The 16,413-nt window shown below is 25.2% G+C and overlaps 1 protein-coding gene and 1 long non-coding RNA gene across 2 annotated transcripts; both read left to right on the top strand.

Moving 5' to 3' along the window:
- Positions 1 to 1,940: 1,940 nt before the first annotated feature.
- On the top strand, positions 1,941 to 3,194 carry LOC109121353 (uncharacterized). Its single transcript, XR_002028753.3, has 2 exons — positions 1,941 to 2,097; positions 2,898 to 3,194. It is a non-coding gene; the product is annotated as an uncharacterized lncRNA (long non-coding RNA).
- Positions 3,195 to 7,626: 4,432 nt separating this feature from the next.
- LOC101257710 (heavy metal-associated isoprenylated plant protein 39-like) lies at positions 7,627 to 10,973 on the top strand. The gene is made up of 3 exons (XM_004248013.5): positions 7,627 to 7,928; positions 8,270 to 8,348; positions 10,019 to 10,973. The coding sequence occupies exons 1-3, from the start codon at positions 7,923 to 7,925 to the stop codon at positions 10,603 to 10,605; spliced, it is 672 nt and encodes a 223-aa protein (XP_004248061.1). The 5' UTR covers positions 7,627 to 7,922; the 3' UTR covers positions 10,606 to 10,973.
- Positions 10,974 to 16,413: the final 5,440 nt, after the last annotated feature.

The raw sequence follows: 16,413 nt of genomic DNA, 5'->3' as shown, positions 1-16,413 counted from the left end.
ATCCAGATGAAATTTGAGCAATATAATAAATTAAGCTAGATAATAGGTCAAATAAAAAAAATATAGAATATGAATGAATTATAAAAGAAACCAAATCAAAGTCAACTTAAATCATAATATATAAAAATTACAAGTTGATATCTTTATTTAGATAGTTATACTAAATTTATTAACTATTTAATTTTTATTTATATTTCTACTTGATTTGAATGACATCATGTCAAGAGTTATTTAGGTTGATCGAAGCTTTATGTTTGTCAATCATCTTATTGTATCATGGTGTACAAGATATTTAGTTTATCAATAATCTTCTTGTATCATGGTATACAAGATATTTAGATAAAAAAAATTGTATAATAAGTATTGTTTAGTAGATATTAACTTATGTATCATATCTAAAAAATTAGTGCATGATACATTACTATTATGTATCTTGTTTAAATTAATAAGTATTGTATTGTATTTATACTAGATGCATTAAATAAGTAATTATTGCCTAGAAGATGTTAGATTTGAGATCGATACATTTCTGTGCGATAATTGCTATGTAATTGATACATTTAGTATAAATTTGAATTTACATATCATATCTAAAAAAAATAGTGCATGATGCATTACTATCTATTTATCTCGTTTAAATTTATAAGTATCATACTATTTGCCTAGAAAGATATGTAAGCTTACATAAATGTATCATTTTATAGTTGATAATGATGTATCTGATACAATAAGGTGTTGAAGGAAGGATGTACCTAATCTGAAATAAAATGTATCTATAAAGGTATCACAATAAATAAGAATTAAGTTATCAATTAGATACATGAACAAACATAACTCATGAAAGAACTTTTTTTTTTAATGAAAAATACCAGAATAAAGAGAAAAATATTAAACTGTATGAAATTTTGGTGAAATAAAAACTAATATTATTATGAGACAATAAGAAGATGAGTAATAATAAAAGAATCCAAATCAATTTTAATGAATGATTAGTTGTTAGAATCCTTAATCAACTCAAATTATGAAAAATTTATAAATATTGTATATATTTTTTAATCAAACACACGAGGTGAATTTTATTAAAATCAAAAATAAAGAAATCAAATACAAATATCCAACCCAACAATGATTTGGAAATAATAGAAAAACAAAACAACTATTAAACCAAAAAAAGAAGGAAAAAGACAAAAAAAAAAAAAGACAACAGAAAAGGCGAGAACTTTTACAAATTTTATTAATTATTATTAAATAATAACTAATACCTATTGAAAATCAAAATGAATTCAAAAATTGTAATTGCTAAAGAAGTGAGAGAATTTAGAGATAAAATGGACGAATAAAATGGGAGTGGGAAACGTGAATGTAGGCTGAAAATAAGAGTAAAATATTTATGTATTAGAAGATTTTATCTATTGAAAGAATAAAGGAATTTTTGAAAAATTTAAAACATGTAGGAATAAATAGATATTAAGGTAAGTTAATGTGTGTATATAAGTAATTTTTTCTTAAAAGTATAAGATTTTTGTAATTTACCCTTATTGAAAAGTGTAAATTAAGTATATAGCATTTTATGTAGTCATATTCTCAAGTTATGGCATAAGAGTTTGATTTGCATTGTATAACATTTAATATATCGAATTATAACATTTTTTAAAAAGAAAATAATGTTAATTTTAAATTATTAAAAATAGATAGTAAAATAAAATAAAAAAAATGGACAAATTAATATTAGATAGTGTAATGCGTGAAATTAGTTATTATTAATTATGATAACTAATTTGCACATTTTAAAGGATTTGGAATTTTTTTAAGATTAGATAGATACCATAAATGTCTCAAATTAGTTTTAATGATAATAAGTTATGATTTAAATCCTTAAAATACTCTAATCTGTTATTTTCTTTCCTTAAACGTGCATTGTTTGTTTTTTTTTTCCAGAAAATGAGGATTATTTTGATAATCGAATATTGTTTTATTTTTTTGTTTTTGTTTTTAAAAAAAATTCTTAAAATTTGACGTTGAAAACGATTAGATTTGATTTGATGGAGAACATTGTGTCAATATTAATTAAACATGGTGGCAAGTGAAATTCATCAGGTTAGTTTTTAATTATGATTTGTTATGTTTTAAGTATAAATTATTGGTTGTAATTATTTATTTATTTTTTGTCATGTATGGAATGTTTCATTTTTTTAATTTATGTTATATTGTAGATGTTGATATCATGTATTTTTTGTGATACAATTACGATGTGTATATGATACTATGAAAAACATTAAGTAATAGTAATTTTCATTTGATTTGTAATTAAAATGAAGATTGGTGTGATAATTGATTTATGAAGAAAATACAAAAATTTACAGATTTTGAATCATTATGCAGTTTTATTATGAAAAAAATATGAACAAAAGTCTGACAATTTGTATTAATATTGTTTGAAAATTATATAAAATGTGAATTTTTGGTAAAAGTCACTCTATATTATATTTAAATTGTCAGATGATAAAATTTTGTATATTGATGAAATATGAAACTGTATTATTTATGTATGTAATGTATGAATATATTGTATAAAATATGTATGAAAGCCCATTTTTTTGATTGTATATATCAGTGATTGATATGTTAAATATATGTGAATTTTGTATAAAGTTTAGATTAATTGTGTATTAAATTTTAATACATTGTATAAATTGTATATGAAAGTGCATTTTTTATTGTATGTATTAGTGAATTATATAGTATTTGTGTATTTTTTGATAATTTATAATTGATATGTTATATATATATGAATTTTGTATAAACATTGGATTAATTGTGTATGAAATTGAATCTTTTTTGTTGTATTTATCAGTGAATTATATAGTAAGTGTGTATAGATTGTGTATGAATTTCAGAGATGCTTATGTCATTCCTGTTGAGCCTATCCCATGCGAGAGTACATGGGATATACCAAGCTATATTTCAGAGCTTAAAATGATGCCACCTGGTCCAAAAAGATCAGCGGGAAGACCCAAATTTGAACACTGGAAGGGGTTCGCTGATGTGAAATTCAAGAGGACAAAAAGCACATGCAGTAGATGCCATCAAGTTGGACAAAAAAGGAATACATGTTCAAATTATCCTGTACAAAAACAATGATTTCCTACTGTTACATCTGTGTTTTTGAGTATTTAAATTGTTAGACACCTGTTTTATTTTTTTTATTGAATCATATTATTTTTCATACAATGTTCATACATTGTACATACAACTGTTCATATATTAACATTTGTTACTATTTTGTATATGAAAGTATAATATACCATTAATAAGTCATATAATATTCATATAGTATGCATACAGTTATTGCATATTGAATGAGGACTATATACAAAATTTGCATATAAAATAATGTATGTTTATGTTCTACATATCAAAGTATAATATGATATAATTCATACAATTTTCATACAGTATTCATACCAATAATATAAGTAACATTTGTTTCTGTTTTGTATTTGAAAGTATACAGTATTCATACAAATAAAATTTAATGCGTATTGAATAAGTAATTTATGCAAAAGTCATACACATTTATTAAGGTATAATTGTATATTTATTCATATTGTCATATTGAATCATATGTCGGTACTATTTCATATAATTTTCATACATTATGCATGTAAAAATTTAACATTACATATTGAAAAGCAATTTATACAGAGATCATACACATTTAAAAATGTTCATACATGATTCATACAGTATTCCTATATTTTCTTCTTGCGTTCAAAATTTATACAAAGTGAGACACATTTAATAATTAATAATATTCATTGATAATTTATATAAAACAATCAGTATTCATAATTAAAAATTGGGAAATTACATAAATAGTTCATAAGTTAAAAAAAAATGTACAGTGTGCCATGAAAATTTCTACTTCCTATTACAGAATTTTGAAGTAAGATAATTGGTGGTGTCCATAACTTGTTCTTTATGAGTTCAAGGTCCATCCTTCTTGCTAGCAACTATTCCCGTAACTTCACTTTCGCTTATTGCGCCTTCATCATTCTTTGATTTTGCATAATGCAAAGTAATGTACCATATCTTTGACGATGATATTTTGAATCGATATCAATATGAGATATATCAAAGACACCATTGCTCATGTATTCGGCAAAGAGAGATGTGTATAGACCATAATCACTGTAAAAAAAATTGAAATTATCAACTCATTTACAAAAATCAGAGTCAAAATTTGATGAGTATTAAATTTGTTTTCCTTTCCTTTTCTTTCCTCTTTCGTTGTCTCTTTCTCAAATTCACCTACGGTTTGTTTTTCTTTTTCTTTTCTCTTCTTCTCGATTTCCTTTGGCTCTTTGTTTTTTTTTTTCATTTTTGATTTTTCTGTTCTAGATTTCTCTTTTGCAGATGAAGATTGAGTTTGTGTTTGTGACAAAATGTTGAAAGATGGAGCATAAAATTCCTCAGATTTTGCTTCATCGTTCAACCTTCTACTTTTACGCGGGGTTTCATTGCCTTTCTTCGCCATAATACAGATTTTTGAGTGCAAATGTGGAAGATTTTTGACCAAAACAGTAGATTTTGGTGAAGAAGAATGTTAGGTGTTATACAGATTTGTGAGTGAAATGTTGTAGATTTTTCACCAAAACAACTAATTTTGGTGAAGAATAATGTTAGGCGTGCGAAATTAAAGATGATTTTTTTTTTAATATAGCGTGCGACAATTTTTAAAAAAAACTGGCATTGGTTTCATTAGTGATTGGTAGTTATTATGGAATAATAAAATCTCTATTATTTTGTAATTGTTTTTTAAAAGGTAACTATATAATGTTTAATTTAATTAATAATAGTTAAAGAGTTTTGTTTAAAAAGATAACTTAAAAAAAATAATGTAATCAAATAGTTTGGTTTAGAAAAGGTAACTTAAAAAATTAATTTAATTAAATAGATTGGCTTAAAAAAGGTAACTGAATAATAAATGTAATTATTTAAATTAATTAATTATTATTTAAATAATTAATGAGAATTTTTTTGAATATATTTTTTGTTGATATGCTATAACTTGATAATAATATGCTATAAGTAGTATATTATCAAAAAATTTGTTTATAACTTGATATTTATATCTTAAATGTGTATGGAGTGTTATTTTTTTTAATTCAAAATCACATTGAATCAGTCAGAGTAAAAAAAAAAGCCCATTGAAAATGAGCCCGCAGCTCAAGCGGTGCATGAGAAATACGTATCTATATTGCATACAAATTTGTAGACACTCATATCGCTATACTAAACACCAATAAAAAAGTCAATTAAAAATCAACACTAGTCCTCGAGGTTAATATTAAAGTTTTTATCACTGAATTTAGGTTACCCAAGTCCATAAGTTCAAAAACTAAGAAAATATTTAATTTCCTCTACGAATTAATCAATATTCAAATCCACATTTTTAATTTTCATAACTTTTATGTTAAACCATCCCCTATCTTCAATAAATTCACAAACAAAAATGAAAACAAACTAATGCTAACATGGGAAAAGTACCAAAAATTGGAATCTTTTACCCGAAAATATTGTCCATTTTTTAGCTCTAAAATTCAAAATATGTTGAAAATATACAAAAATCACTATTTTGTCCATTTAATACATTTTTCAGTAACAACAATTTGCACTAAAAAAAATTATAACTTTCTCATATGGCTTTAGAATTCAAAGATTTTTGTTGTTATGATTCTTAAATCACGATATATAAAAATCTATTAATTCAATCAAAACACATTTTAGAGGTCATTCTCAAATTGATATTGTTTATGTTCAAAACATTATCTAAATATTAAATACGACCGTAATATAAATAAAATTTATTCGGATCTTTCGAAACTCATGTAAATTATACAATTAAGTCATAAATTACTTTATAATTTTAATGAATTGTCAAAACTCAATTCGAGTTTTTTTTGTTTAATTTGTTGACTTTGGTTAAATTTCCAATTTTAGAATTTTTCTTCCAAAAATGCATCTGATTTCGTTGAAAATTATACACCTATTATTGCACGTCATAAATTACATTTTAAGTAATTTACATATAATTCTTTTTTCGTAACATAACTAAGGGCCCGTTTGGATGGGCTTAATGAAAGCAGCTTTAAAAAAGTACTTTTGAAAGTGCTGAAACTTATTTTTAAAATTAGCAGTTATGCGTTTGGATAAAAGTGCTGAAGTTGCTATGCCAAACATGAAAAGGGAAAAATAGAAGAAAGAGATGTTAGGGTTATGTGGGTAATTTGGAGATTGTATAAAAATATTAAGGGCAAAAAGATAAAAATGTGGTCAACTTAAAACAGCTTATAAGCTATAAAAAAAAGCACCCCTACCCCAACTTTTAACTTTTGGCTTAAAATAAATTTTTTAACTTAAAATAAATTATTTTAAATATTACCAAACAACTAAATAAGTCAAAAACCAGCTTTTAAATCAGTTTGATCAGCTTTTAAGCTAAGCTAAACGGGCTCTAAAAATATTTTTGTGATTTCAATATTAGGCTTTTTCCACCGCCCTTCAAAAAAAGCAGAACTTCTTTATATATATATACACTGCCACTGGCTCTAATTTATGATCTCCATGTTGTCACCTTTCTTTTCAGGTGTATGTATGTAGGCACAAATCCCCATAGCCTCATGTATATCCCCACCCCTACCCCACCTTAGGGGCGGAGCTAGTATAAAGTTCACGAATTTAATAAAATTATGTAATTTTAGTTCAAATTTTATATGTGTCATATACATTGTTTGGATGGTTGTTGTCTGTTGTAGCGTATTTGATAGTTTTATAATGTTTGCTTTGATTGTTATTTAAATTTTATTGTATCGTAACGTTTAAATTTATTGTTAGATAATAACAAAAGATTTATTTTATATAATGACAAATTTGTGTGGTGACATCGTTACCTTAGTATTTCATCATAAAATGAGATGCAAGTATCCCATAAACTATGAGAAAAATATCAGAAACACATCTTAACTAAGCTAAAATCCTATTACCCATGAATTCATATTCTAAATAATTCTATACACCTTTTGGCTTACACATTTGTGATTCCTAGACATAAGATGTTTCTATGTCACGTAAGTCAAAAAGATAGACAAAATTATTAAAAAATAAATACGAGGAGATAATACGATCTTAGTTTAATTAAGATGTGTCTCAAAAATTTCGCTCATAATCTAAAATATTTGTGTTTTTATCACTTTAATAGTTTATCATCTATTCTATCTTTTCACAATAACTCTACTTTAAAACTTACTATTCTGATAGATTTCTTATTCGAATTATAAATATATAATATTATATAATTACAGATAATGAAACAATCAACTGTTCAAACATTGTATTTATTAAATCAACACAATTTAACTAATATAATATAATATAATACATTAGGAAACAATATATAACATCCATTCAGACGTTACTTATAGAAAAATTTTAAATATAAGTAAAAATTTCAAAAAAATTAAAATATCAAATCACAAACTTAAAATTCTTACAACACGTAACATCCGTCGAGACTTTACTTATAAAAAAACTTTAAATATAAATAAAAACTCAAAAAAAAAAAATATCAAATCACAAACTTAAAATTCTAACTCCGCCCCTCCTCCTCGGAATCCTCGTACACAAGGTTCCAAGTTGTTGCAACGTTTTTTCTCACACTCTCATTCTGCATATTTTGTTTTGATTCGGAATTATTTTCTGATAGTATTCCTCCCTTCAAAAACCACTTTTATTACTACCTTTATTGCATATATTCGGTGTCTTTTTTCTCACTTCAATTCCTTTAATTATTTCCTCTTTGTAATTATTTTTCTTCATATTAATTCTCATCCTTCAAGAGAAATTGCTCTTTAATTTCATCCATGAAGGTTTGCTTCTTTGTTCCTAATTTATTTATTTATTTCAAAAAATTTCATCCATTCTCTTAATTCTTATTTAGTATTACATCACCTCTCAGCGTTCAGTTTTTCAATTTTAAGATTGTGAGTTCGAATCAGCAGCAGTAAACTGAGAGCAATCTATGAACTTTCTTTTTTCCTATTCATTTATTTGAAATATCTTTTGTATTGAACTGATCTATACATTAAATTAATTTTATTGATTTAAAAATTGTAAACTAATGAGTATTTGTTTTTTATTTTTAGTTTTTCTTTTTTTTTTAAAAAAATAATTTGTTTTTTCTCCTTGTTTACTATGTAAAATTATGCAGAAACTTATTCTGATCAAACTGGATTTACAAGATGTTAGGGAAAAAAGAAAGGCCTTGAAGACAGTTTCCGCTCTAACAGGTATCAATTTCGAAATTAATATTAAGATAAGTTTATTTCATATTTGATTGAAAATAAAATTACGAAATAAATTATTTTGAATCAGTATTAAAAAATTATGGAGTTATTTTAGTGTTCATAATAATTTTCGAGGAACTAATTCTAAGATAAGTTATTCTCAGGTATAAGATTTATCAAAATTATTTATCGATTTGCTATATGTTACATACTTAGAGAAATACATTGTATACATAACTATGGTTCATGCTTCATTACAATCTATCCAAATATATATATATACTTATTAATTTTGTGGGTTTTAATTTAATTATTTCATTCGTTTAAGTTTAGATGTTTTTTTTTCTTAAATTGAAAATAATTTCATTGAGCAACTTAAAATTTTTATAATCATCAAAAATATTATGCCGGAATTAATATTTCATGCTTTTGAATTTTTTGTTATCATATTACATTATAATATATTTAAGATCTTTTTAAAAAAGAAATTCCGCGCCTTATTAAATAGGTTTACATCTATTAAATAGGTTTACATCGATCGAATCTTTTCAATTTACATGATAATACTTTATTTTTCTTTTAATTAATGAATTTTTTTTATATTTAATAATAATAATAATAATTTAATAAAAAATGATTTGTAATTATCATATACATATTTATGATTTAATTTAGTTTAAACAATAATAATATGAGATTTTGTGAATAGAATCTAATGTATGCGAACCTTACTCTTACCTCGTTTATAACAGAAAGATTATTACTAATATTCCCTCCACTCAAAAGATTACTTGTTTTAGTGGTAATTTGGTTTCTAAGTTTGCACTAATTTGGAGGAAGAAAAAGTACAAATATTTTCTAAGTTGATTCCAGCATGGCGCCACGTCAAGTGGGTCCACCGTCATATGAACTTGTTCCCCACTAACACAATTTAGGTAGTAGGTACTAGGTACTATCACTTTGCCTATAGTTACACGGAATATATCTCGTTTAATAGAGCGTATAAAAATAATATGATACATTAATAATGTATCGTATTATTCTAACAAATCCCTTATCAATAGTGTGATTCAATTTAAATGGATTCGAAAACACTTACATTGGTGAAGGTTTTTATTCTTTGAGACATCTAGTAATTAAAAACTTTTGATTAGGAGTTAAAAGAATATCAATTATGATTTATAAGTTTTGGTAGTGAAATGAATAATTTGAGCAATTGAGCTAAAAGTAATATTGAAGTTTGTAATTAATACATCTATGAGTAATTTGAAATATCACAAGTTTGTCATACATTTTATTATGTGGGAATACTTATTTATAAATCAAACATGTAAATATACTTTTCTTTTAGATGACAATGAGATTAAGAGTGATGACATTTTGCTTTTCTGATATCATATCGAATTATGTGATTTTTCAAATCTATACACTTAAACAAAAAGATAAAAATAGATAATTGTTTTTTATGTTTACATTAATGTTTACTAGTACTATATAGTATATTTGGTTTTGGGTGGTTAATTAGGTGCATGAATTGAAACAATTTTTTTCTAAGAATGTATATCCACGTGCTTTTGCTAGGAATGGTATTAGAAGCCTAAAAACACACTTAAGCTAAAATTTATTCTTTCATCTTCCATTAATCAAATGCATTGTATGATGAAATGTTATAGGGATTGATGAGATTTCGATGGATATGAAAGGTAAGAAGTTAACCGTCATTGGTACAGTTGATCCAGTGAACGTAGTGAGTAGGCTACGTAAGTTTTGGTGGACAGAGATACTCATAGTAGGACCAGCTAAAACGCCCGAGCAAGAGAAGAAAGAAGAACCTAAGAAGGAAGAAACCAAGAAAGAGGAGCCACCTAAAGAAGAACCAAAAAAAGAAGAGCCACCCAAAGAAGAAACAAAGAAAGAGGAACCACCAAAGGAGGGAGCAAAGAAAGAGGAACCACCCAAGGAGGAAACTAAAAAAGAAGAGCCTAAAAAGGAAGAAGAAGAGGAGGATGACGATGATGATGACTATGATGATGATGACGAAGAAGAAATAGAAGGACCCAAAAAGGAAGAAGTGAAGAAAGCACAACTACAATCACAACCACAACCACGTTACCTTCAACCACAATCACGTTATCCTCAACCACAATCACTATCTTATCCACAAGCGGCTTATAGGCCATATTATCCTCCTCCTATGCACACATATTACCAAGTTCACCATAGCATAGAAGAGAATCCTAATGCATGCACTATCTGTTAAACTAGCTTGGGGAGGTGATCTGAATCGTTATTGATATAATGTTGATGATCATAACGGGCTAATTAATTTGGAGGGAACAAAAAAACAAAAAAAACAAAAAGTCATATATATTTATATATAATTGTGTGTTGTTCTAGCCTTTGAAATCTCTCTCGAACTACAATTAATTAGTTCTTTTCTGTTGATGATGAGACTGATGCTTTTGACCGTCTCATTTTTGTTGGCTAGCATTATTATTGGATAAAAGAGAATATAAGCTTAATTTTGTGAATAGAAGACAATTAATGTCATTCATATTCTACTTTTCTTAATCAAATTGTGTACATAATTTTGAATAAGAATTTCAAGTGTTGCTTTGTTCCTTTGAATCTACAATAATTGATACTTGATACTGATAAATCATTGGCAGGTTATCAATTAAATTAAATCATGTTATATATACACTTATATTTAAACGTACTTTTAACACTTTTAGGTCATATAAACGATAATTATATATATCGATTCGCAGTAAAATGAAATTAGTGATTGGGAAAATAAGTAGGTTACCTAACTTATATGTTTTTTTAAAATAAGATTATAAAAATAATATGGAGGATAAAAATATAACTCTTTATATTCACTTTTTATCTCTATATGTGAAGCAATTCCTTTATTATATAGCTTTCTTCTTTATTTGAGTCCGGAGCCTAATGAGTATAAAATATTAACAAAAATTCTAAAAAGGTATATAAATTTTAAATTTAACCAAAACGACAAAATCGCTGGTAGAGCAGCGATTTTGCTCACTGGACAAAGTAAAATTGCTGCAACACCAGCAATTTTGCTTTTTTCCGGCGAACAAATTCGCTGCTCCACTAGCGATTTTGCCTCTTTGATTATATTTAAAATTTATATACCGTTTAAAATTTTTGTTAATATTGTATGTCCATTAGACTCCGAACTCTTCCTTATTTTGATTGAGATTGAACTCTACAATCTTAATCTTAATAATATAACTAATTGTTAGTGAAAGAACTAACTTAACACTAATCATAAATTATGTCAATATTTAAAGACTAATCCAAAACTAATTAAGCTCTATACTACACACTTTGTCTCTCACCATAGGTGTATGTATGGTAAGATTGATTGACTTGATAGTGTAGAACCTTTTCAAACTATTAATCAATGCATGTAGGCTGAAGTCTAAACTCTTTTCCTTTTCATATATAAAATAAAAATGCATATTAATTTATAATGATTAAGTGATAGTTATATATGTATATAATATTTGAATACATATATTCATTAATTTGATATTAACATGTAGCATGAAGAAGTATTTATTTGATCACTAGTTTTGTGTTTTTGCGCCTCTAGATTTTGCATTTCTCTAAGATCATGGTAAAGATGATAGTTTATTGCACTAAATCTTTCACTATATACAGAGTTCGGGGAAAGATTTAACATTTTAACTATAAAAGCCTTATGTACAATTTTATTTAATATTTCAGTCAAAATTCGTTTTCAAGATTTAAAGGCCAAATACATAAGCTGAATCCAAAATTTGTTGGATTTTTTTCCTCAGGTATCTCAACTACATTATTTTCCTATTAAATCATTGAACTCCCATAATTTGTTCCGTTTAAACAGACACCGTAATTTGATGTGGAACCAGATTTGTGAGGGATATTGATAGAGGATACATATGTTGTTCCACAACTCATTAGTCCAATTGATAGTGAAAATGTTCGAAAATAATTATTTTTTACTTAAGTCATTTGAATACATTAGAAAACAAATGAGACTAACACGATTTGTCTTCATTCATTTAATCAAAATTATTACAATTCGAACACAATTGAAGACATTTACAATATAAAAACCGGTCAAAATCAATCAATAATGTTTTAAAGGAACTAATAATGTGTGGTTTAATAATCAATAGAAAAATGACGTAGTTAAGATAATGAAAAAAAAAAATTTAAAAATCTGTTTATATATTTGACCAGATTTAAATTCATAATCTTCTGATCACATGTTGCTTAATGTTATTGGTAAAAAGGCTCACACTAATAAGACAAGCTTTGCAAAAGTAAAACATGTAACTTGCTTGATTGATTGGACAAAAAATGTGCTAAGACATGTTTTATTTCACGTGAAACTCCATTTATGTCTTGTTTTATTGGACTTCAATTTATAAACATATTTATGATAAAATTGCCTCATCAATTTGGCAATATTGGCACACTAGGTCCACTCTTTCTTGTCGATAATTTTTAGGTTAAAATATGTGTCATTTTTTTTATTAATAAATAATACGAAATTTTTGCTTATTGATAGGTAACTTAACTAATTTATAAATAAAATTAAATAAACTTAATATTTAAATTTAAATAATTAAAAATTAAAAGAAAAATATTTATAAATTACACTTCTTTTCATATCAATATGATGATTTATTTTTTAAAAATTATTTGTTAAGATTCATATAATTTGATGTTAAAGAGCGAAAAATATCGTATAAATTTAACAAAAATGATATTGCGTACTCTCTTTATTCAATTTATGTTGGTACTTTTGAGTTTTGAAATTTAAATAAATTCTTTTTAATCGTAACTTTTTTTTATATATGTAGTATCTTAAATTATCAACGGTATAACTATAAATTGATAGAACAAAAAATAGTATTTTATATTGCAAATGCCACAACAACAGATTCCTTCACCTTGTTCTAAACACTAAGAAAAGAGTGTAAGTAAATATATATTTCAAAAGAATTTATTTTGAAGTGTATTTACAAAGCCAAATATATGCAGTGGCGTAGCCAGAAATTTTATGAAGAATGTTCAAAAATCTCATAGCTTGTAAAAATAATTTAAAGAATGGGTATATTTTAATTTTGTAAATCAAACTACATAATATTAATGATTATTTTTTAAAATTAAAATATACCAATATTTTTAAAAATCAAACTATATAATATTTAACTTTAATGTTCACGTTTATCTGATAGAAAGTGAACCAACAAAAGAAAAAGAGAGACATTTCAGTTAAGAATGAAATCATTTTTATACTTCAAGATTTCACAAACCTGTGATGACCAACAGCGAGGAATGAAAATAAAGAATAGAATCAAATGATTTATGTTAGAGGAGAATTTATATAAAGTATTTTAACTTTTAGTAGCTTTATGGAATAAATAAATAAATAAGATTTGCTTATTAACTTTAAATTAAATAATTACTTTTAAATTATTTTTAATGAAAAAAATAGAATTTGCTTATTAACTTTAAATTAAATAATTATTTTCAAAATTTATTTAAATATTTAATGAAAAGAGAAAAAATCAAAGTCAAATAACGGAAATCAAACCCGCACATCGCAAATTGCAAAAAACTTAGAAAGAGTTGAACGATTAAAATCACTAAACTAGAAACTTTTTATTATTTTTTAAGAATATTCAAAATATATTATTTAACCATTTAAATTATTATTTTACTTATAAAAACAAAGTAATTCTCTAAGGGAGGGTTTCAATTGGACAACCTAGCCAAAGGATAGCTATGCCCCTAAATATATAATGTATTGGAGAGGTTTTTTTACTTTGAGAGTTGGTAAATTGAAAGTAAGTATTGGCACTTAATTGTGTTCAATGAAAACAAGTGCTCTTTGCTTTGTAAGATAATTATTAATTATTTGGTTGTTAGTTTAATTTTTTCACTATATGACTTGTTGATATTAATTAATTTGTTTATATGACATTTTTTGCTCTTTAAATATATATTTGTATTCTCTATTTAAATAGAGAAGACTTGTTTAATTCTAAACAAATATTTTACATTATTAAAATAGTTTTTTTAGAATAAAAACCAACAGGACTCAAGTATTAATTTTTAAGATTATTATTTTAATTAAATAATAACTTATATTATTATTATTATTATGAAATTTTCATTATTTCCCCAATAAAGAGGAAAGTGATTTGACATCACAAATTTACATTTGTGGTGTTTCAAAAATAAATTTTTATTTTTATTTATTATTTTCAATATATCGGAATAATATAATTATTTTTTTCCTAATTTTATTCTAAACATTAATTATTTATTATTTAAATTATTTCTCAAAATTTAAAACTATATATCAATTAATATAGATATTGCAATAAAGTATTATATTGTTTATTATTTTTAAAAAACTTGTTAATTTTAAAATAGATAAATAAAATCTACACAAGTTTCCCGAGTGTGACAATACATGAGTGATGAACTTATGATAGACCGTTTTTGCTATATATCAATTGGTTGACATCATAATGTTGAAAGATATCTTGTGCTTTAGTTGATCAAAGTAAAACTTGTTAGCCATACGTTTTACCCTCCCTAAATTTTATTTTATACAATTAAATAATGATAACATTTAATTATATGAAATAAAGTTTAGAAATGGTAAAATATATGCATATTTTATTACTATTTTGAAGGTAGAATTTTTTTTTTAATAGATTCTCATATCAAAGAACACATAGATCAAAGCTATATGAAGATTTAATGGAAACAAAGAAAGTCCTCACGAAATGCTATAGATAATTTGTCAAATAAATCATTTTAAACAACCGTCAATGCAACTATAATGGAAGTGTAAAAAATTCATAATAATATCAAACTCAAAGGACAAGAAACTACAATAAAAACACTACGACTAATAATATTGAAGAATAAACAGACAACACTCAACTATCTAACTAACCTCCTATCCTAATCTATTCTAAACTATCTAACTGACCTCCTATCCTAATCTATTCTAAACTATCTAACTAACCTCCTATCCTAATCTATCCTAATTTGTATCCTCGATAGCCTCTTATTTAAGGTCACGTTACAACAAAATAATTTTTAGACAACAAATATATATAAAGACTTTAGGAACATATACAAATAGTGTTAACTGCTGTTAAAAATACATATTTAATGAGCAATTAATCTATTTTCATTAAGGAATTAACGCAATAGATCATTTTTGTGTAGCGTCATGTCTTCACTCCTCCGTATAACCGTAAGTTGAAATTGCTCATGCCGTATCCTCAATACTTATTCGACCTAACTCTACCTCTCTTTAAATCATTCACCGACCTCTCATACCTCCGTATTGGAACATTCATGCATTTCCTCTATGTACATGTCCAAATCATCTCAATTTGATTTCACTTTAGTTGCTGTCAGGGTCGTCTTGACCATAAGATCACTAAAAAAATCACTTGTTTAGGACTCCAATTTAAATAATAATAACTGAGAGACAAAATAGTGTTTTAGTTAATCGTGATGTCATTTCTTACTTGACTTTCTATTTTGTTGACTTATTTATATCTTGACGATCATGAACGCACATTATTCTCTCATTATTGAATATTATAAAGTTTATCAAATGATAAAACCTTTTGCATTATGCAAAAAAGTTTTGTTGGGTTTTTAATTACAAAAAAGTCAAACTTATTTTTAATTTGGTGCAATCTTAAATTGCAAGCACGTCTAACAAATCTATATTATTTTAATATAATTATATTAACGTAATTTATAAATTAAATTGAGAGCAACTATTTCAATACCATTAATCAAATTGAGAGTAACTTATAAGGTCTGCGTATATTTTACATTTTCAGAATTCACTTGTAAAATTATGTAGAATATGTTATAGTTATTCAATTTATATATGATCGAGCATCACCATCAAATTTAACTTTAAACCCACGAACATGTTGAGTCAGCCCGTTGCTCCAATTTATTTTCTCAATTTGAGTTTGCTGTATCGCTGCTTGATTGTTTC

The sequence above is a fragment of the Solanum lycopersicum genome, chromosome 10 (assembly GCF_036512215.1).
Source record: "Solanum lycopersicum chromosome 10, SLM_r2.1".
Lineage (NCBI taxonomy): Eukaryota > Viridiplantae > Streptophyta > Magnoliopsida > Solanales > Solanaceae > Solanum > Solanum lycopersicum.
This window is presented reverse-complemented; position numbering and strand designations above follow the sequence as displayed.